The sequence below is a fragment of the Chiloscyllium plagiosum genome, unplaced genomic scaffold (assembly GCF_037043375.1).
Source record: "Chiloscyllium plagiosum isolate Xiang-an unplaced genomic scaffold, Cpla_swu_hap1 HiC_scaffold_14, whole genome shotgun sequence".
Taxonomy (NCBI): domain Eukaryota; kingdom Metazoa; phylum Chordata; class Chondrichthyes; order Orectolobiformes; family Hemiscylliidae; genus Chiloscyllium; species Chiloscyllium plagiosum.
In genome coordinates this window covers 22,373,801-22,397,307 of record NW_028270152.1, presented here as the reverse complement: position 1 = coordinate 22,397,307, position 23,507 = coordinate 22,373,801, and the positions used below count along the sequence as shown (strand labels likewise).

The 23,507-nt window shown below is 43.7% G+C and overlaps 1 protein-coding gene across 7 annotated transcripts in view; it reads left to right on the top strand.

Annotated features, from left to right (window-relative positions):
• plxnb1b (plexin b1b) overlaps positions 1 to 23,507 on the top strand; it is a 261,451-nt gene that overhangs the window by 181,489 nt on the left and 56,455 nt on the right. For all 7 annotated transcript variants that reach the window (XM_043707786.2, XM_087994156.1, XM_087994155.1 and 4 more), the window contains 8 exons: positions 2,606 to 2,734; positions 8,265 to 8,387; positions 9,266 to 9,359; positions 12,796 to 12,962; positions 15,978 to 16,129; positions 19,582 to 19,687; positions 20,422 to 20,558; positions 22,113 to 22,286. In XM_043707786.2, coding sequence (XP_043563721.2) covers positions 2,606 to 2,734; positions 8,265 to 8,387; positions 9,266 to 9,359; positions 12,796 to 12,962; positions 15,978 to 16,129; positions 19,582 to 19,687; positions 20,422 to 20,558; positions 22,113 to 22,286 — 1,082 coding nt within the window. The remainder of the gene's footprint in view (positions 1 to 2,605; positions 2,735 to 8,264; positions 8,388 to 9,265; positions 9,360 to 12,795; positions 12,963 to 15,977; positions 16,130 to 19,581; positions 19,688 to 20,421; positions 20,559 to 22,112; positions 22,287 to 23,507) is intronic.

The window sequence follows — 23,507 nt, the reverse complement described above, 5'->3', positions numbered from 1 at the left end:
GAACTGAGATGACAGCTGGATTAATTTAATCTTATTGAATGGTGAAGCATTGGCTTGAAGGGTCAAATGGCCTCCTGTTACCCCTAAGTCTTTCGTTGTAGCAGGTCACCAGTGTCTGTGCTGGGTTCTACATTGTCCCATAGCCTCATTGCCAATTTAAAAATTGATAATACGTTTATGTCTTGACACAGTTATAAGACCTCAATCCTATTTTCTTCATGTTTTCAAAATGACTAATGCCTTGTGACATCACGGCCAGCTGTAAGCCACCTATTATGTCACTGTTTTGTTGTTAAAAAGTATTGAACAGTACAGGGTTGAAAATGTGCCAAGTTATAGTGAGTGGGAAAGCAAAAATACTCCAGACAAACTCATTGCTCTAAAGAATGGTTTGTTTGTCAAAGTACTTTGGTCGATTCTGCGACGTTATAAAACTGAAATACCACCCACTTTCAGATCAAAAAACTAAACCCTACGGAAACATTGCCAGAAAGTTATCAATAAGGCAAACTCTCTCCACTGCCATTAATTATTTGCAATCGTATTTCAAATAAATATTGGCTTTTGCCTGCTAAACTGGTTAGTTTAACTTGTAACAAAACCTTGAGTTTGCCATTTAAATTTTATTATTTAATGATAACTTGAATGCTGTGGTTCTGTTCGACGAGCTGGAAGTTTTTGTTGCAAACGTTTCGTCCCCTGTCTCGGTGACATCCTCAGTGCTTGGGAGCCTCCTGTGAAGCGCTTCTGTGGTGTTTCCTCCGGCATTTATAGTGGCCTGTCCCTGCCGCTTCCGGTTGTCAGTTTCAGCTGTCCGCTGTAGTGGCCGGTATATTGGGTCCAGGTCTATGTGTTTGTTGATGGAGTTTGTGGATGAGTGCCATGCTTCTAGGAATTCCCTGGCTGTTCTTTGTTTCGCTTGCCCTATAATGGTAGTGTTGTCCCAGTCAAATTCATGTTGCTTGTCGTCTGCGTGTGTGGCTACTAGGGATAGCTGGTCGTGTCGTTTCGTGGCTAGTTGATGTTCGTGGATGCGGATCGTTAGCTGTCTTCCTGTTTGTCCTATATAGTGTTTTGTGCAGTCCTTGCATGGGATTTTGTACACTACATTAGTTTTGCTCATGCTGGGTATCGGGTTCTTCGTTTTGGTGAGTTGTTGTCTGAGAGTGGCTGTTGGTTTGTGTGCTGTTATAAGTTCTAGTGGTCGCAGTAGTCTGGCTGTCATTTCAGAGATGTTCTTGATGTATGGTAATGTGGCTAGTCCTTTAGGTTGCGGCATGTCCTCATTCTGTTGTCTTTCCCTTAGGCATCTGTTGATGAAATTGCGAGGATATCCGTTTTTTGTGAATGCCTTTAATGATTACAAAGGTGTCATCAACGTATCTGACCCAGAGTTTGGGTTGAATTTGTGGTACCATTAAAAACACGGAAATAGAGAACACACACCGGATCATCAACTCCACACTCACAGGAATCAGATTCACGAGAGAGGAAGAAAAGGATAACTAACTCCCATTCCTAGACGTGATGGTACAGAGAACACCAAACGGAGAATTCACCTCAAAGGTATACAGGAAAGCCACACACACAGACCAAGTCCTGAACTATGAAAGTAACCACCCCAACACACACAAACGAAGTTGCATCAAGACACTATTCAAAAGGGCCACAACACACTGCAGCACACCAGAACTGCAAAAAGAGGAAGAGGAACACCTATACAAGGTATTCGCAAAAAACGGATATCCTCGCAATTTCATCAACAGATGCCCAAGGGAAAGACAACAGCTCGAGGACATGCCGCAACCCAAAGGACTAGCCACACTACCATACATCAACAACAACTCTGAAATGACAGCCAGACTACTGCGACCACTATGACTTATAACAGCACACAAACCAACAGCCACTCTCAGACAACAACTCACCAAAACGAAGGACCCGATACCCAGCATGAGCAAAACTAATGTAGTGTACAAAATCCCATGCAAGGACTGCACAAAACACTATATAGGACAAACAGGAAGACAGCTAACGATCCGCATCCACGAACATCAACTAGCCACGAAACGACACGACCAGCTATCCCTAGTAGCCACACACGCAGATGACAAGCAACATGAATTTGACTGGGACAACACTACCATTATAGGGCAAGCGAAACAAAGAACAGCCAGGGAATTCCTAGAAGCATGGCACTCATCCACAAACTCCATCAACAAACACATAGACCTGGACCCAATATACCAGCCACTACAGCGGACAGCTGAAACTGACAACCGGAAGCGGCAGGGACAGGCCACTATAAATGCCGGAGGAAACACCACAGAAGCGCTTCACAGGAGGCTCCCAAGCTCTGAGGATGTCACCTAGACACGGGACGAAACGTTTGCAACAAAAACTTCCAGCTCGGCGAACAGAACCACAGCAACGAGCACCCAAGCTACAAATCTTCTCACAAACTTTGGATAACTTGAAATGTTCCACAGGGTTTGTTTCTATCATTAGGAATATTGTTAATGATTTAATATTTACACAGTTGGATGGTGTTGGTTTCCCTTGTTTGTTTCTGTTTGCTAAGCCTCTGTCTATGTTCTTTGTACAGAACCACGAAGGGATAGTTAAGGGTCCTGCAGACTGTCCCTGTGTCAATAACATTCAAGGATCACCCCTTCTGCCTGTCAACACAGAGAGGAAAATAACGCTGGTGGGACAAAACTTGCACTTCTTCCAGGTCAGCATGTCTTCGATTGCAACCAGTAATGTGAACTAAGGACAGGATATACAGTGCTGCTCTGTCAGTATCGAATAGGATGGTGAGGGAGGGCGGCACTTTGAGCTGGTTTGGAATGGGAAGGGCTTTATAACGTTGTTCAAAATGAAGAGGTAACGGTCATGGGTCATGTTAAACATTGATTTACAAAGGAGCTTTTATCATTTTGTTACCAAAACATCCTACTCCAGCTATGAAACTTTGTACTTATTATTCACCTCTCCCTTTGTTTAGGTGTAATTATTACTCAGTTTTGAAGTAAGTTTGCGACTTGAAATCACAGCTTATTTTTTCTCCTCTTGGATTCTGTGCAAGTCTAACCATTTCTGTGGGATTTCTTGCTCCCATTTGGATTATCTTCTTCCTCTCTCAACGGTTAGCGTAAATGGTGAAAGCCAAGGTGGCATTTGCTGCACAGTCTGTTTCTCAAGGATTAGTGCAATTGCAAACGTGCAGGCGATCTGTCTGAGATCATGTTGTAAGTGAACTACAAAAGGTTGGCACGGTCGTATGCTGTGGGGTGGTGGTGGTGCAGATGGCCCATTAGTCAGGTCCTCGAAGAAAACGAGCAGTAGAATTGGACCAGAGCAACACCAGTATGCTATGGTATTTGATACTGGCACCAGTAGCATTGATCAGTACACCAGTGTTACTGCTGGTCCTGAATATTGGTCATTGCACCATTGATACTGGTTATGATGTAAGTCTGCAACAGAAAGTATTGTTATCTCGGTTATTGCTCTAACACATTCTCCATGTTTTCCCGGGGTGCTATAAAAGGTCTGTATGGGTGCAGGTTGTATCTGGTAATATTGATTGCATCACTCATTTAAGAATCTATAAACTTTTTTAAAAATTACACAACACCACGTTATAGTCCAACAGGTTTATTTGGAAGCACCATGTTTTGGAGCGCCGCTCCTTCATCAGGGGGTTGTGGAGGGGCGGTGCCCCGAAAGCCAGTGCTTCCAATTAAACCTGTTGGACTATAACCTGGAGTTGTGTGGTTTTTAACTTTGTACACCCCAGCCTAACACCGGCATCTTCAAATCATAAATTTTTTTTTAATACATATTATTGTAATGCATTATCAAAGGAATGTGCACCACCTACAAAGACAATTAATGTGAAATGTAGGGGGCATTCTCCAACGCCCCTCTCTTCCCCCCCCACCCCCTATTCCAAGGACACCTATCCACTGCTTTGCATGGCTTACGTGCTCGAGTTTGCATTTCTGGGTCTGTTCAAGTCTATTACTTTTTTTAAAGAATATTAACTGTGGCCTGAGGGAATGGAGCTTAAACAGAGATTTGCAGCATCTGTGTCATGCTCGCCTTGATTGTCCTTCCTTAGCCACTGCAAATGCTGTTCTGGGAATCACAGTGTGTGATAGTGTCTAGACGTTGTGGTCAGTTGGAGATGCTTACCACTGACTCTGTGAAACATTCTCCCTTGGTCACGAGGTACAGTGTGATCCTGCTCCCTCAGCAGCAGCATCACAGTTTTGGAAAAGGCCAAGCAGTGAGGGACTTTGACGGTGAAGCCAAGACTACTTCAGATGTCATCACTTCCAAGACGTATACTTGGAAGTCCAAGGGTTTTTTCCAACCTCTCGGAATTTCTCAGTTGATGGTGACACGATTTTAATTACAGCTCACCTCTCCCCTGACCCCCCAACCCGGCCCCACCCCCATGCACCACTCACTGGTTCCACCATCCAACTCTGCATCCCTTTGCACATCCACACTGTGATCTCCAGTCCCCATACTCCAGCAGCCCTCAGCTCCCCTCCTTATTGCCAGCTTTCCTAACACCATTCGTGATCCCTGATCCTCCCTTCCCCAGCACTGCTCCCCTGCCCTCCCCAGCACTCCTCCCCTCCCCTTCCCGCTCCTGTGTCCTCCCCTCTCCTGCTCCCTTCCCTTCTCAGCACTCCTCTCCTTCCCTGCTCCCTTCCCCCCCTCCTGCATTTCTCCCCTTCTCTCCCTTCCCCTCCCCTGCTCCTGGCTTATCTACCACTTGGCCCCACCTCCTGGATCCTACCCTCTCCCACTACCCATGCCTCTTCCCCTCACCCTCCCCTGCTCTCTCTCCAATCGCCCTGACACTTCAACCTTCAACTCCCTCTCCTGATCCAGCCCCCTTACAAACTCCCTTCCCCACCCCTCCCCTCACCGCTCTGTCTTCCTACCTAGTTCAGACACGTCAGCGTTGCCCAACACTTCACTATTCCCCTCGCCCCCAAACACGTCCCGTAGCATATCTGCTATTTCCAAGAGGGCTGTAGAGATTGGGGGTGGGGGGGGGGGGGGGGGGGGTAAGCACAGACTCAGAGACGCGAGAATACTTTTAATGCTGCATAGGAACATTCCAATCTGTAAAATTAAATGTAGGTAAAAGTGGTGTATCTGTTTGGAAATCAGCCCAAATTCTGGGATACCAGTTTCAAGATTGCAGGCTGAGAGATTGCCTGAAGGCGTATTGTTTCTGGAGACTCAACAGCATGAGTCCTTGATAGCATTTGATTCATTTAGATTGGTAGCTTTATACCAAAGAGTACCAACTGATAAGTTATATCTGCCCGCGAGCATCCTAACATGAAACCACCTTGAATTTATTAGAATTCGGATGTGAGAGAATAAAGAGCCAAGCTTCAGCACATTACAAAGCAATCATTTCTGTTTACAATCTGTTCTCTGCTAACTGTAGTGCAAAACATCTTCACACATACATTGCAGTTTCATTAATATGTTTGCACTGCCTGACAGACACCTCTGACAGAATGGATAAAGGGTTTAAGACTAAATATAGTTTCCAATTGTTGCAAAGTCGAAAGGACGTATGTTCACTTTAAGATGGAAAGTGTTTTCTGAATTTTAAAGTAAATTTAAAGTACAGCCACACAGCTGCATAAATACAGAACAGCTAAGAGACAGGCTGTTCCAAACTGGATACATGCAGCAAATGGCTGTTAAATGGGGACCTGAGTTTTGGTTGCTGAATAAATGAGGAGAAAGTGAGGTCTGCAGATGCTGGAGATCAAAGTTGAAACTTTATTGCTGGAACAGCACAGCAGGTCAGGCAGCATCCAGGGAACAGGAGATTCGGCGTTTCGGGCACAGGCCCTTCTTCAGGAATAAATGAACCAATTCATTTAAATTATGTCCAGAATACTGAAACCCAATTGAGTTTGAATTTATTGTATTAACAACATCGGACCAATGACAGGGTACAATGTTGGGGTATAAAGCCAGGGCATTTTGAAAATTGGTCAGAACAACTGCCACCGAACAACAGCGCAACTGCCGGAGAGCGAACTGCCCATCTAACACACTGTTCTCAAAGAAATAAGAAGGCACTCTGTATCAAAAGGTACCTTTCCTCTTTTTAAAAAAAAACAGTAAGTAGTAACAAGATGACCCAGGGAAATCAGTAGATGGGAGACTGAAGACAGAGAAGACAGAGACTGTGTGGAGTTGAGATCAAGTTAATGTAATGTTTAATAATTGTATTGTTTTATAGAGTTGGGGTCAGATAGTAATTAGTTAAGAAAAAAAGAGGCTAGGATTTGTTAATAGTCTTTGTTTCATGTTCTGTTAGGAAAATATTTTTCTTTAAATAATGGAAATTAGGAGTTCTGTTTCACTCCCTCACACTTTTAACAGGTTGCGAGACGAGGCGAGCTTTTCTGGATGCTTGGTTTTAATTAACAGAGGGGTTCGGGCCTCTGCATTGTAACATAGTATTCACTTGTCATCTTTGTGAGGCGAATTTCGTAGAGAACTTAGGGTTGAGGTACATAATTCTTTGAAAGTTGTGTCACACGTAGACAGGGTGGTTAAGAAACTGTTTAACACACTTGCTTTCACTGCTCAAACCTTTGAGTATAGGACTCGGGATGTCATGTTGAGGACATTAGTGAGGCCTCTTTTGGTGATGTCTCTTTTGGAGTGCTCTGTGCAGTTCTGGTTGTCCTGTTATGGGAAGGATATTAAACTGGAGAGGGTTCCGAAAAGATTTACCATGATGTTACCAGGAATGAAGGGTTTGAAATATAAAAATAGACTGGAAAGGTTGGGACTCTTTCCTCTGGACCGTAGGAGATTGAGGGGTGACATCAAAGAGGACATCATGAGGGTGAGGCATAGGTAAGGTGAATGGCAAGGGTCTTTTCCCTAGGGTAGGGACTTCAAAACTAGGGGACATAGTTTTACAGTGAGAGGAGAAAGATTTTTTAAAAAGTACACGAGGGGAATGAACTTCCAGAGGAAGTGGTGGATGCAGGTACAGTTAGAATGTTTAAAAGACCTTTTGATAAGTTCATGATTCGGAAAGCTTTAGAGGGATGTGCAGGCAGGTGGGACTAGTTTAGTTTGGAAAACTTGGTTGGCATGGACTGGTTGGACCAAAGGGAACATTTCCATGCTGTGTGACTATAATGAAATGGTGTAGCTTACTTTTTGGAATGAAAGTTTTCAGGATACAATGCTCCATTAGCTTTTTTTTTAAAGAATTCTGCTTCGCAAAATTGTTTCAATCTGTGCAACGAAACAATTTGACATGACACAGCGATGTTTGCGGTTTGTTGCTGGAAACTGCAGAGGGGCAGGGACTAAAACAAAACCTGGCAATGTTTGGTATTTCCCTGATGTTTTCATCAGACCATTACAAGATTTGGGACGAACAAAAGTAGGTTGCATTTTGCTTCCGTCTATTTGAAATGATTAAATGAAGGGAGGGGGCATTAGGAGGTGGGGAAATAATGGGATGTAGTCAGAATAAAACTGAGTGACATTGTTGGTCTGATGTAGTAGAATAAAATATCACACCCAGACCAAAGCCACCAGTACATATGGACTATACCTTGGGAGTGTGCAATCTGTGCACTTTTAGTAAACTGGGAGTATAACCTGGTAGCTGATGCCTGTGTACCAGTCCATCTGTATACATATGACAAATAAGGGTATTGTATACTCTGAGAGTGAGGGGCCTTTAACATTGATTGTCTCTGGAATCTAATTCTGGGAGCCTTGCATATAGTCGCTGGCTCCTTCCTTTCTCTGTTTTTAAATCCTTTAATCCCCAGTTGAAACTTGGGTCATTGAGTCTGCCACCAGAACATGCGAAAGGATTTAAAAGCTTATACACCAGGACTTGGCTCCCGGATTCTGGAATCTGAATTGAAAGGACCTTTATGAAAGAGTCATTGGTTTATTTGTGAGTAAATTTTGTGCAATGCTGTGGATCCTTCTGGTTTAAAATAGAAATGCAGAAGGGGGTGAGAGGAATTCCTCAGTCTGCCATGTACAGCTAAACTGTAAACACGAGATGTGTTTCTCGTTTTGTTGCAGTTCACACAGAGGAGTCCTTACTGTTAGACTTCTGCAACTGTTATAAGTGTACTCCTTGTTTGGTTTAATAAGATTGCTCACATTTCTGATTCAGCTAGGCAGTGCCTCCTTAACCTCTTGTATTTCTGCTCCCTTGACAGGACCCTGAAGGGGATTATGAATGTGTCTTTGTTATCGAGAGTCAGACAGTGGTGGTGGAGGCAATTGTTGAAGGGGACATTAATGATCCCTCGTTTTACTCGATTACTTGTCAGGTGCACCAGGTAAGGAGCAAGAGATGGTTGCAGAGCCCTGGGAGATGGTCACAGGAGAGTTGGTTGGCCAAATGAGCATTCAGACCCGCCGCCACTGTTTAAGGGTCTCCTTAAACCACAGGCATGTTTCCATAGGAACAGGGTCCAATTTTCTGATATGGAGTAAACCTTCCACTCGAACACATCTAACTCGCACTCTTCAAACCAAACCTTCCAGAAAGAATGTTTAAGGATCACCATGACAATGGTGGGGAGGCTTTGCTAGAGTTAAACTAGATGAACCATCAGTACAGTCTTAATAAACACTAGTAAATGTTGCTTGTCCAGGTAGAATCCCCTATGGTGGTGATGGAGGAGGGTGGGTGAGACAGTGTCAGTCTGTGCAAGGCATTGGTGTACATGGTTACCCAGAGTGGGGAGGACCCTGCTGTAACTTGAAGTATAATTCAGAAGTTCACTAATTCACATTGTTAACTCAGGAAGCAATTGCTTTCAACAGCAGACGCGACCAACTCTGACAAGCTATTGAAAGAAAATTGGATTAAATTCAATTTTAACGGTAAATAAGGGAACATACAATCAAGACAACAAAGCGCATTTATTCCTTTGTGCCCTTGAAGGGGAAAGAGCAGTGGAGCAAGGGCATCTACATTGTAGACTGTGTTCTCCCTGTAGGCCCAAGCTACAAGCCAGGAGCACAGAGCTCACACTTATATTGTCTGGACTCTTGGAGCAAAAGTCTTTTCCATTTTACATCTCTTGAGTCCAACCGCGAGTCACACACACACGCAGGCAAAAGGAAGCAGATTTGACTTTTAAATTAGACTCAGGATTAGATACTTACTGTTCATCTTTGGTTTGTCAACCTCCTATTTCTGTCACTACAGTTTACCTATGCCACATTACAGCAAGAGTATAATGCAACCGTGTATGTCCAACGGCGGCCCAATTACAGAGTGGACAGCGGTCATGATTTGCATAGTAAGTATTTTCATGCCTTTCCTGAAAAAATATAAGAAAGAAAATGGAACTATTTCCTCAACTGCTTCTCCTTTGATACTGCCAGCATGCCAACATCTTCGTACACAGTGTAATGTTCATCGTTAATGTTTCTGACATTTATCACTATGTTATTAGTATGGTTGACTGATACTAATGAGCTACATTGATAGTCCTTGTGCTGTGATGGTTTATGCGTGTGTGTTGGAGCTTGCTACGATGTTGATGCAAATAACTTTGAATATTTACTGCAATAATTAAGGCAACAGCAATGTAATTTTCCCATGCAAAGTTTACACCAGGAATGCACTTATGGCATCAAAAGTAGCTCACTTGACCTGAACATATTGTCCTTGAGAATAACAGAAATCAAAATCCATTAGCAACTTCTGCCCCTGCAACCCTCCTATCCCTTTATTTTCTCTCATGAAGATGTTTTTAAATCCATTCTCGGACGTGAGCATTACTAGCTAATTTGGTATGGTGTCAAGGTCTTGATTGTAAATGTGCCCGATGTACATAATTTTTATTCATGTTTGTCCACACCATTTCAGGTAGCAATCAGTATTTTTAAAAAATAATTTGCTCATTTATTATGGACATAGGAAATATGATGATGCCATCTTGAGTTAATTTATTTTTTACCCTTTTGAACTTGTTTGTTCTCCAAGATCAGCATCTCAGTTTCCGCTTGGGGATCCCACAGTCTTCAAGACTCAGTATCAAGTTCAGTAATTAGAGGCCCTGAGCACCTTTCCTGTCCTTTACCCAGCCCCACACTCCAGGCCCTCTCACGACATGGGCTGCTTTCAGCACCGGCAACCAACCCGTTTACACCTGCTTGCTGTCCCAATTATCGCTTTCACTGGCTTAGATTCAACCACCTCTTTGTGTGTGTGACTTTCTTTCCCTCCCTCTGGGCTCTGACACCGTCTATTCTGTAACTCCATCCTCTCCTCCCTACCTCCGTTATCAGCATTTCAATTTTCCCTCGCTACCTACCCCTGAAGAAAGGTCGCTGGACCCGAAACATGAACTCTGTTTCTCTCCACAGTTGCTGCCAGACCCGTTGAGTTTCTTCAGCAATTTCTGTTTTTATTTTATTCTGGTTCTTTTGTTTGCACGTGCACACGTCTGATATATTACCATTTCATCTTTACAAAGGTTCCATTTCCTAGTTTGAGCTCTCCTCCTCACCCCACAGCTACACTTTGCCGCTATTATGCAAAGCAAAACAGTCACATACGGTACAATATGGTATTTTTCGAAATGGGGTGGAGTTTTTAAGGTGCGTCCAAGAGAGTTTTTTGTGCCAGTACATAGATATTGCACCAAAGAATGGGGCAGTGCTGGTCCTAATCCTAGGTAGTGAAGTTTCAGTGGGTAAGCATTCTGGAGATAATGACCATAAGTCTAAAGTTTCAAAGTCATTGTGGAAAGTGGTAAGGGTAGTGCAAAAACTAAGGATCTAAATTGGGGTTCTGTATGATTAGACAGGGTTCGGCAAACATTGACTGGAAGCCTACGTTTGAAAGTGGGAGTCTTTCAAAAGTAGTATGTGAGAATTCAGGACTGGCGTATTCCTCGAGGCAGGATAAGGAAACAAAGGGACCTTGATGTACGTGTCCCTGAGGTGTCAGCACACGTGGATAGGGTGGTGAAGAAGGCAAACATAAAGCTTGCCTTCATTAGCCAGAGCGTAGAATATAGGGGCAAGGAAGTCTTGTTACAACTTTATAAAACATTGTTTAGGCTACAGATGAGTTTCTGTGTGCTGTTTCTGATCATCATACTATTTGAAGGATGTATGAGAAGGTGCAGAAGAAATTCACCTGGATGTTGCCTGGGATGAGACGTCTCAGTTGTGAGGAGACACTGAATAGAGTGGGTTTGTTTTCCCTGGAGCAGAGAAGGCCAAGGTGGGGAGGGGGGTTGGGGGTGGAATCTGTTTGAGGTGTACAAAAGTTCAAGAGGCAGGGACAAGAGAGAGAAGAGCTATTGGTGCTGGGTCCACTTTTGTTTGCCTTTTATATAAAGGCTGAGAACTTAGAAGGCATGGTAAGTAAGTGTGCAGACAACACCAAAATTGGTGGCATAGTCAACAGTGAAGGTTATCTAAGATTACAAAGGGCTCGTGATCAATTGAGCTGAGGAGCAGCAGATGTGGTTTAATTTGGATTAATGCGAGGTGTCGCATTTTGCTAAAACAGGGGCAAGATTTATCCAGGGCACTGGGTAGTGTTGTAGAACAGAGAAATCAAGGGGATTAAGCACATAGTTCTTTGAAAGTTATATCACAGGTAGACAAGGTGGTTAAGAAGGCATTCAACATGTTTGCCTTCATGGCTCAAGCTATTGAAGATAGGAGTTAGGATGTTATGTCAAGGTTGTACAGGAAGTGGTGAGGCTGCCTTTAGAGTGTTGAGTGTAAGGACAGGCTGGGACTTTTTTCACTGGAGCATAGGAGGTTGAGGGGAGGTATATAAAATCATGAGAGGCATAGAGAAAGTGAATAACAAAAGTCTTTTCCCGAGATTTCAACACTAGGGACTATGTTTTTAAGATGAGAGGAGAAAAATGTAAAAGAGACCGGAGGGCAACTTTTTCTCACACAGGATGGTTTGTGTGTGGAATGAACTGCTAGAGAAAGTGATAGATGCGGATACAGTTATAACATTTAAAAGACATTTGGACAGGTACATGAACAGGAAAGGCTTAGAGGGATATGGGCCAAATGCAGGCAAGTGGTCAAACCTGGTCAGCATGGGTCTGTTCCAGTTCTGTATGACCGTGACTAAGAGGGCACATGAGTGAGTGATTTAAAGGGAATTTTAGAAAATTGTTTTTCACCAAGAGGATGGTAGAAATATAGAACATGCTGCCTGATAAGGTGAAGGAGACAGGTACTCTTGCAACATTTAACGAGCGCCTGGATAAGCATTTAAATGCTAGGGCATAACAGGCTGTGGACCAAGTGCAGGTAAAGAGGATTAGTGTTGTTTGTTGGTTGGTTGGCATAGACGTAGAGGGCCGAAGGGCCTGTTTCTATGCTGTATGACTGACTGTGGTTAAATTTGGTTAAGTTAAAACAGCCATGCTAAATTGGGTGGAATTTGCTAACTTTGTTTATATTCCCCCAAACCTGTAGGTCCGTGGGGCCCATGACTAATCTGTGCACAGTCATTCAGTCAAATTTCACTTTTCTTTCCATTTTGAATGAAATAACTTGTATTTAAGCAGTATCTGTCACAATGCGCTGATGTCCTAGAAAGCTCCGTTGTGTATTTTTGAAATACATTTTTGAAATGTAGTCGTTGCTGTACCGTAAGACCTAGAAATGGGTCCAAGTTGGAGCTCTCTTAGTCTTGGAAAAGATCTGTGAGAAAATTATTAATGCTCTTTTGTTGCTTCTGTACAGTTACCCTGTATAACTGTTCTGTGGATCGAACAGACTGCAGCCGCTGTCAGACAGCAGAAACTAAGTACGCTTGTGTGTGGTGTGGGGGAGGGAAGCCCAGCTGTGTGTACGAAAAGTCCTGTGTGGATGGAGTGGAACAGACCTGTCCAGCCCCCTTCATTCACTCGGTGAGTTACCATGCAGGTTTTAAAAAAAATACCAGGGCAACAGAAAAGTACCCAAAACTAGATGGTGTACCTTTGATTCAGCTGAGCAGTGCATGGCCGATGAGGCCCACGCTGCTCACAGCACAGCACCCTGTTGGAAGGGAAGGTAGTAGTGTTTCAGTAGCAGACTGATGGCAGTGCTGTACCTCAAGTCCCAAATCCTGCATGGGCGAAAATTGGATTCCACCTGTGACAATGCTAACCCTTTTAACAAGGTTATTTTGTCTTTGTTTTTTTTCCAAGAGGGGTTGTAAAGGCAGTGGTGCTGAAATGGCTAACAGAAACTGCCTAAGCCAACAATCGGGGAGGCCTTTAGGTTTTTTAAAAACAGTTGTACAACAAAAGGGAAATGGCCAGTTCTCCCAGTTCAGGGCCTGTTCTAGTTTGGTTTAGTTTTAGCAGGCAGTCAGAAACTGCTGGTATCTGTGAGGCTGTCACTGTGACAAATGGTTCCATGCTTCAACAGATGTTTCTTGCCTGACTCCTCTCTCTGAAATCTCTCCTGCCTGTAAGCACCTGAGTTTGAATTTACCATTTGCCATGGGGTGTGTTTTTGGGATGTTGTGGGAATTGGAGCAGCTCCTTTGTTAAGTTGTGACTTCAAACCGGTTTGGTTTCCAAATAGTTAAGTTATTCTAAATTCTGATTTCTTTTGTTTGTGTTTCAACCATGGTGTAAATGCTTTTGCCCGAAATGTCGATTTTCCTGCTCCTGGAATGCTGCCTGACCTGCTGTGCTTTTCCAGCACCACTCTAATCTTGACTATGATCTCCAGCTTCTGCAGTCCTCATTTCGCCTGGTGTAAATACATTCAGCTTTGCTAAAGGGAATGGTTTGACAAGCTGCATCAGTCCTGTGTTTAAAGTAAGAAAACGTTAGGGTCTGGGCTACCTTCTTAAAATGTTTTGAGAGGGTCTGATCTGGTCCACAGCAGCTGGGAAGTGTGGATTCAATGAATGAAATAAACCTGCAATCAGCAGCTAGTCTCCACAGTGGTGACTGGGACACTACCAGATGGATGCAGAAACCCCTAACTCACCTGCAGGGAAGGATATCTGCCCAGTCAAGCCTTTATGTAACACCTGGTTAACCTGTAACTGTGTCCCACTTACAGCAACACATTTTTCAGAGGAAATCTATAAAGCCATTCAAAATTAAGAAAGGCTTTGACCGAGTCCATAGGAGATGTTTCCACTTGCAAGAAAATCAGTAGCCAGAAGTCACGAGTGATCATCGATAGAGCCAGTTTGGATTTGAGATTTTCCCTCTAACTAAACAAATAATTGTGAATTGGAACTATCTAGAAAGGTGGCGGAATGATTAATAGTAACTTTCTAAAATGAAATAAATCTCCACATAAAAAGGAAAAGGTTTTTTGACTCGACTGCATGGAAAGAGCAAACAAATATGTCTTGCAACCATCAGAGAGACGAGGATTTCCTGCTGAATCCTTCAGTGGTGCAGTATTGAGCTGTACAGATCAGCGATTTCGAACTGCGTTAGAGAGGAAGTTGCAGGAATTTGACCCAGTGACCGTAAATGAACAGTAATATATTTCCAAGTCAGGATGATCGTGTGGCTTAGAGGGTCCTGCAGGTACTGGTGTTCCTATTTAGTTGCTGCTCTTATCCTTCCAGCAGGTAGAGTTCTAACAGATTTTTATATTTATTCGTTCATTCATTCACGGGATGAGGGCATCACTGACTAGGCCAGCACTTGTGGCCCAGAGGGCAGTTAAGAGTTACCCACGTTGCTGTGGGTCTGGAATCACGCGTAGGCCAGATCAGGTAAGGATGACAGTTTTCTTCCTGAAAGGGGACATTAGTGAATCAGATGGGTTTTTCCTGACAATTGACAATGGATTCATGGTTGTCATTAGACTTTTAATTCCAGATTTCTTTTAAAAATTGAATTCAAATTCCATCATCTGCCATGGTGGGATTCAAACCCAGGTCACCAGAACGTTAGCTGGGTCCCTGGATGAACAGTCCAGCGATAATACCACTAGGCTATTGCCTCACCCTTTGGCAGATGAAGGCACCTTGGTGAGTTACTGCAGGGCAACTTATAGATACTGAACACTGATACCCCCATTGTACATCAGTGATGAATGGGATAAACATTGAAGAGGCTGCTTTTCCCTGAATGGTGTTCAGCTTCTTGAATGCTTCAGCAACTGGGGAGTATTCCATCGCTCTCCTAACTTAGCATCGATTGTGCAGGGGTGAGCTGGGTTGTGATTACGATTCAGGGATTTCCTACTGGATAACACACCTGTCTCGGTGTCAGGAGTTATTTTTATTTTTCCATGAGATGTGAACGTTACTGGATAGGCCAGCACTTGCCCCCCATCCCTAAATATCCTTGACCAGATGGGTGCTAGGTTCCCTATGTCTGGGTGAGCAACTCGGCAATTTGATTGGGTGCTTCAGACTCAACTACAGTGCTGGTAAAGCAGATTTATTCAGTGTATCACAATGTGGTATTTTTGCGGTTATCAGTAATAATCCCACCATTTTATTCCAGATTTATCGATTTAAGTGAATTTGTATTCCGTTGGCTGCCACAGTGGGATCTGAACTCCTATCTCTGAAGCATTACTGCACATTTCTTGACTACCAATCCAGTAACATTACCTCTCTGCTACCAAATGTCTGCTGCATGATCAGCTCAAAGCTGATGCCTTTAACAATTGAATGTCACAGTGAAACTTGTTGTTCAGGATCAAGTTAATAATGTTCTTTTGGATGAATAAGCAGACGTTTTTCTAAACTTGGCAAAAGGTGAAGAGAAAATAAAACACAAACCTATCATTCGTTTTATCCCCATTTTTACAAAATTGAATTCTGAAAAACCTACACCTTGCATCTATGTTTTTGGTGTCTTTCCCCATTTGAAAGATTATTCACCATTCCTACCGTGTTCCCCACTGCTGTTACATTTGCAGCTGTTAACATGGATTATTCTCATTCCCAGATTGACCCAGCGTCAGGGCTGCAGGAAGGTGGAACCATGGTCACCATCACGGGCTCAAACCTAGGCCAGCGATTCGAGGACATCCAGAACATGGTGACGGTGGCTGGGATCCCGTGTCGTGCTGATCCTCTGAAGTACGAGGTCTCCACTAGGTCAGTCACTTAAAAATTGCCAGCCGCCATTACATGAATGAACAGTGAGCTCTGGCACAATTCCGCAGACTTCCCACTTCATAAGAATCTCTTCCAACTAACTATTCCGCCATGTTACCGCCCTATCAATGCACAGAATCTTGTCTTGGATTCATGCCATTCGCTGGAGGTTGTGGTGCATCCTAGACCTTCCACTCTGCTATTGAAGTGCCATACAAATCCCCTCCACTGAAGTGGCATTGCTCTGGGCTATGCTCTGAATTTAAACATTCCTGGCTCAGAGCTTGACCTAATGGGTGTAGAAATTAGATTAGATTAGATTACTTAGTGTGGAAACAGGCCCTTCAGCCCAACAAGTCCACACCGACCCGCCGCCCACTCATACCCCTACATTTACCCCTTTACCTAACACTATGGGCAATTTAGCATGGCCAATTCACCTGACCTGCACATCTTTGGACTGTGGGAGGAAACCGGAGCACCCGGAGGAAACCCACGCAGGCACGGGGAGAATGTGCAAACTCCACCCGGGTCTCTGGCGCTGTGAGGCAGCAGTGCTAACCACTGTGCCACCGTGCCGCCCATGCTCAAATCCTTACCAATGTGGTAAGGATTTGAGCATGTAGGTTTTGTCGAAGGTTTTAGAGCCCATAATACTTTCCATCCAGTGCCTCTGTGCTGTGCTTTTCTAAGAAAGGTGGTTTGTTTGCCTGAATTTGGTCCTCGGAGTGCCATCCAAAATGCTGCAAAGCTTTGAATGGTTGATTGAGGAGAAAAGATTAAGAGCAAATTTGATATTTATGTTTAAAGTTGCAAAGCATTTAGGAAGAGTACATTGACCCTTCAGCCATTGGAAACAATGACAAAATGGGCACAGGAATGTGATTACCAAATTAGCCAACTGCACCATGTGGAAAAGATTGTTTACCAAGTGAGTGGTTAGGGTTTGGAATGCACTGTGTGATAAATTGGTCATTACAAATCTCAGAGTAAATATCCAAATGGGACAACACATCTATCCTGGGACAGCCTAAGCAAAGACCTGCCAGGGAATTCCTAGAGACCTGGCACTCCAACCACAATGCCATAAACAAACACATAGATCTAGATACCATCTATCAACCCCTCAGAAAACAAACAGGAAATGACATCACCACAAACCCCAGGAACCCCATCCAGGACAAACATATAAATAGAAAGCTTCACTTGGAGGTCGCCACTGATGATGTTACCTAGCCAGGTAATGAAACGTCTGGATATCAAACCTACAGCTCAACGAGCAAACCTACACCCTAAACCTCAACCTGAGCTACAAACCTTCACAAACCTTGCATATCCAAATATAGTTGGGGAAGTACTTTAAAGAGAAGGAACGTGGAAAGGAATTGGACTAATGCGTTTGTTGTTTGGAAGTGCGCTTGGAAGGATATTATCAAATTGAAGAGGCAGCAGAAAAGACTTGCCCTGTTCAGTGTTATTTTTTGATTTATAGAGCTGTAGAGTCATACAGCACAGGAACAGACCCTTTGGTCCAATTTGTCCTTGCCAACCAAGCTTCCCAAACTAAACAATAACTGCACTTAGTCCATATCCCTCTGAACCTTTCCCATTCATGTACCTAATCAAATGTCTTTTAAATTTATAACTGTACCTGCATCTACCACTTCCTCTGGCGGTTCATTCCACAGACACACCACCCTGTGAGTGAAATAATTCCCCCTCGAGTCCCTTTTAAATCTTTCTCCTTTCACCTTAAAAATATGCTCTCTAGTTTTGATCCCCTCTACCCTCAAGAAAAGACTTTTGCTGTTCATCTTATCTATGCCCCTCATGATTTTATAAACCTCAAAGTTCAGCCCTCAACCTGCTAGACACCAGTGGAAAAAGTCCCAGCCTCTCCCCCTATAACTCAAACCTTTGAGTCTCAATAACATCTACATAAATTTTTCTGCTGCCTCTTCAATTTGATAATATCCTTCCGAGCGCACTGATTCGATGAGAGGTTCTAGCTAAAGATGACACTTCACTACAGATACATTCATTTCTAAAGTCCTTCACTGTATTAGCTGCAGGTCAGCTCCAGTGTTGCCTCCTCTGAGGCAGTGGATGAGGGTTCAGGTCCCTCAGCAGAGATCTGACTGTAATATCAAGGCTGACACTTCAGTGCAGCACTTGAGGGACTACTGCTGAAAGACTGGAGAGACTGGGCTTGTATACCCTTGAGTTTAGAAGACTGAGAGGGTATCTGATTGAGACATGTAAGATTATTAAAGGATTGGACACTCTGGAGGCAGGAAACATGTTTCCGCTGAAGGGTGAGTGCCGATCCAGAGGACACAGCTTAAAGATACGGGGTAGACCATTTAGGACAGAGATGAGGAGAAACTTCTTCACCCAGAGAGTGGTAGCTGTGTAGAATGCTCTGACCCAGAGGGCAGTGGAGACCCAGTTTCTGGATTCATTTAAGAAAGAGTTGGATAGAGCTCTCAAGGATAGTGGAATCAAGGGTTATGGAGATAAGGCAGGAACAGGATATTGATTAAGGATGATCAGCCATGATCATATTGAATGGTGGTGCAGGCTCGAAGGGCAGAATGGCATACTCCTGCACCTATTGTCTATTGTCTACTGCACTGGTGGAAGCATTATCTTCAGGACGAGATGTTAAAGAATGGTCTGTCTACCCCCTCGGGTAGGTGTGAATTCCAGGAAGAGCAAGCAAGTTCTTCCCCAGTCTTATGACCAATATTTACATAGTTAGGATCAGGTATCACAGGATCGGGATTAGTGCTGGGGAATTGGGGATGTGGTACGGATCTGATTGTATAAGGGGGCAAGTTTGAGTAGAGAGTGTGGTGCTGGAAAAGTACAGCAGGTCAGGCAGCACTGAGGAGCAGGAATATCAATGTTTCGGGCATAAGCCCTTCATCAGGAAAGGCTTCCTGATGAACAGCTTATGTCCAAAGCATCGATTCTCCTGCTCCTTGGATGCTGCCTCACCTGCTGTGCTTTTCCAGCACCACACTCTCGACTCTGATCTCCAGCATCTGCAGTCCTCACTTTCTCCTCGCAAGTTTGAGTAGCTGAACGGCCCAATCCTGCATTGTGGTCATGTTGTGGACAGTGCGGTAGTGCCAGATTTCAGAGTATTAATGCATTAGTACCTTCATTTGGAAGGAAGGTTTTTTGACTCCAAATACTCAGCCACAGAAGTCACCGCTTTCACAGACTTTTGTAGCTGTGAAAAGTCAGCTGATTACTTGGTCAGTTTCACCCAGATCTGGATCTATTTCACAACTCGTTAACTGTGAAATCACTGAAACTGTGATGGTGATAGTTGAATAATATAATTCGATTATGCAGTTAAAAGTACTTTTCGGTTGTGTACATTTGACTTGGTTGGTGTTCAGCGTGACGTTTTGCAGCTAATGCTGTTGGGTTTCCTCCTGTAGGATTGTGTGCTACACAGCAGCCAGTAATGAGCAAGTATCAGGCCAGGTCACAGTTGAAGTGGTAAATGGAGGCAGCAGCAGCTCTGCACAGCCCTTTACTTATCAGGTCAGTATGAAATGGATTTAATCATGTTTTAGTTTCAGCTTTCTCTTTTAAGAAAAAAGTAGATTCCTGGAATTTCCTGTCGTTTCTGAAACAGGAGAATATTTGGAATGGGAATAGCAGGTTTTGTTTAATGGTTTGTTGTGTACTTGGAAGCCTGTGGTTAAAGCACCAGCCTTCAGGAACCTGTGGCTAACACCCAGTGTTTACCTGGCTCTATGCACAGTCTGAGAGGAAACCTTGACTGACGGGCCTAGCAGATAGAACAACAACTTGGGGAAGAGCCATGGCTACAAGCCCAACTGGTACAGATCTGGGCAGAGAAGGAGCAATTAATGCAAAACCGCCTGAGCATATTTTGTTTTAACTTAGTAAGGATCAGATTGAGGGAACCCAGACTGAATCAGAATCTGCTGCTTGTACAAATTTCAGCTTCCTGTGATGGATTTGATGTTTGTTGACCTGCATTAATGTGAAACGATTGAAGAGCTCTTGTGTTTCATCGGCAATATCCCTATCTCTGACACAGGAGAACCAGGTTCAAGTCCCATCTACTCCAGAGGTGTGTTATAGCATCTCTGGACCACTTGATTGAAAGGAAAATCCAGACTGCAACAATCGGGATTGTAGGTTGTAGCTGTGAAAAGTCAGCTGATTACTTGGTCAGTTTTACCCAGGTCAGGATCTATTTCACAAGTTGCTAAGCTGCACCATGTTGCTACTTCTTACTCCTGCAGAACCCAGTGCTGAACTCTATTTCACCGTCACGTGGCCCAAAAGCTGGAGGAACACATCTTACTCTCAATGGCGTCAATTTGTTGACTGGCAGACCAAGTGATGTCCGGGTATTTGTTGGTGACCTTCCCTGTCTTATGTAAGTGTATTTATTTTTGAGAAGAGCTAGGAATCCTTCAGAACTTTGACACAAGGAAAATGCTAAATTAGCTCAACGTGCCATACTGTTGAGTGAAAAGTTGCCAGTTAGAAGCCGTTACTGCTCCTGATCTTGACCATACTGTCAAGGGGACGTACTGAGGATAGAAGCCGTTACTGCTCCTGATCTTGACCATACTGTCAAGGGGACGTACTGAGGATAGAAGCCGTTACTGCTCCTGATCTTGACCATACTGTCAAGGGGACGTACTGAGGATAGACTTTGGGTGCCTTTTCTTGGGAGGAAGACATCCAGTTGAATTGCCAATTTGAACACCTTCACTAAGTTTGGTTTATAATGCCAAAGTGAAGATTGGAATGGGGCAAGGGGGTATTCTCCGAGAATAGAAGGTACAGTGCTGAAACACCGATTTTTGTCTAAGAATATCAGGATCAACGGGGACAATTGTTTTGTTGATGAAAGAGCTTTCCTTCCCACCTCTCCTGTTTTATTGGTGGTCACTGCTCGATAGGATTAAATCCGTGATAGCTTTATTCTCATGTACTCATATGAGTACAGTGAAAAGTTTACAAGTCACCACTTACGGCACTATGTTCAGATACAAAGGTACCTGGGTACAGATTCTTAAGTACAAATTTTTCGGAAAGTAACATTAGCCAAATGAAGAACTAAAATGTCCGGCATTTCAGACCTTCATGCTATCTGAAGAATGAAAATACGCAGAGGGTGGTGCGTGTATGGAACAAGCTGCCAGAGGAAATGGTGGAGGCTGGTACAATTAACACATTTAAAAGACATGATGGGTATATGAATAGGAAGGGTTTAGAGGGATATGGGCCAAGTGCTGGCAAGTGGGACGAGATTAATTTGAGATATTTGGTTGGCATGGACATGTTGGACTGAAGGGTCTGTTTCATCGCTTTAGGGTTAAATCGGAAAAATAAAGAAATAAAAAGTTCAGAATAATAGTCTTTCCAATGCAGTCCATGCCAGCACCTAGCCTCCAGATACCTCCAGGCTTCACATCGAGGCTGGGAGTTGTACTGAGGCTGGTGCCACATCCATGGGACTGTATTTTTGATTTGCCAGTTTTGCCAACGCCTAATCTCTGTTTATTGCACCTTTGATGGCCATACAGCTGATCACATTTCCATTTTCAGTTGATCACCCCCATTTGGATTTTCCAGCAACAATCGGTGAATACTGATCAGGAGTAGGAGCCCCGTGGTTTTCCATTCCCTAATCCAGTGCGTGGAGGCCAATTGCAATGCCCTACAAAGTACTGCTTCTGGCAACACTGAGCTTGAGACCTTCTTGGTTTGTGAGACTCGGTACTGAACTGAGGGCTATGTCAGTGGCTCTGGTCATTTTACTTAAATTCTGCGCAATTCTGAGGTCGCTTGTTGGCTTTTTAGTGAGATCATGTAAAATGGGACCTGTACAAATTAATAACTAGCTTTCTTCTTTGTAACACAAGGTAGATGCAGGTGACAATTTTAGCCAGAATTTTAATTGTGTTTTACCCCTGGGCAGTTCTGACATTGAGGATCACCGAGTCCAGTGTCTCACTACACCAAGCAACCAGACAGATGAGCTGCCTATCACAGTCAAGTATGGTGATATTCCAAAAAGATTGAGCAATGTCTTCTACAGCTACACAGAAAATCCAAACATCACCAGTGTGCGTCCAGACAAGAGCTTCTTAGGGTAAGATGAGTTTTGATCGATAGGAATGGGTGGCTTGAAATATTATCTTGATGCGCTATATATGGACTTGACTATATATGGACTTCAGTAAGGTATTCAGCAAGGTTCCCCATGGGAGACTGGTTAGCAAGGTTAGATCACATGGAATATGGAGAGAACTAGCCACTTGGATACCGAACTGGCTCAAAGGTAAAAGACAGAGGGTGGTGCTGGAGGGTCGCTTTTCGGAGGCCTGTGACTAGCGGTGTGCTGGGTACACTGCTTTTGTCATTTATATGAAAGACTTGGATTTGAACACGGGAGGAGTGGTTATTAAGTTTGCAGATGATACCAAAATTGGAGGTGTAGTGGACAGCGAAGAGTGCACCGGGATCTTGATCAGATGAGCCAATGGGCCGAGGTGTAGCAGATGGAGTCTAATTTAGATTAATGCGAGGTGCTGCATTTTTGAAACACAAATCAGGGCAGGACCTACACACTTAATGGTAAGGTCCTGGGGAGTGTTGCTGAACAAAGAGACCTAGAAGTGCCTGTTCATGTTTCCTTGAAAGTGAATTTGCAATTAGACAAGATAGTGAAAAAAGCGTTTGGTATGCTTTCCTTTATTGGTCAGAACTTTGATTCGGAGGTCATGATCTGGATGTACAGGATGTTGGTTAAGCCACTTTTCAAATACTGTGTGCCATTCTGGTCTCCCTGCTATAGGAAGGATATTGTGAAACTTGAAAGGATTCAGATTTACAAGTATTTACCAGGGTTGGAGGGTTTAGCTATAGGGAGAGGCTGAATAGGCTGGGGCTATTTTCTCTGTAGCGTCAGAGGCTGAGGGGTGATCTTGTAGAAGTTCATAAGATCATGAGAGGCATGGATAGGATAAATAGACAAGGTCTTTTCCCTGGGTGGGGGAGTCCAGAACTAGAGGGCATAGGTTTAGGGTGAGAGGGTAAAAATATAAAAGGGCCCTAAGTGGCAACCTTTTTCAGACAGAGTGTATGGAATGAGCTGCCAGAGAAAGTGGTGGAGGCTGGTACAATTACAATATTTATAAGGCGTCTGGATAGGTATATGAATAGGAAAGGTTTAGGGGGAGTATGGATCAAATGCTGACAAATGGAATTAGATTTAGGATATTCTGGCAGCATGGATGAGTTGGACCAAAGCGTCTGTTTCCATGCTGCACACATCTGTGACTATGTGAAGCCTGTACCCAGTGGAATATAG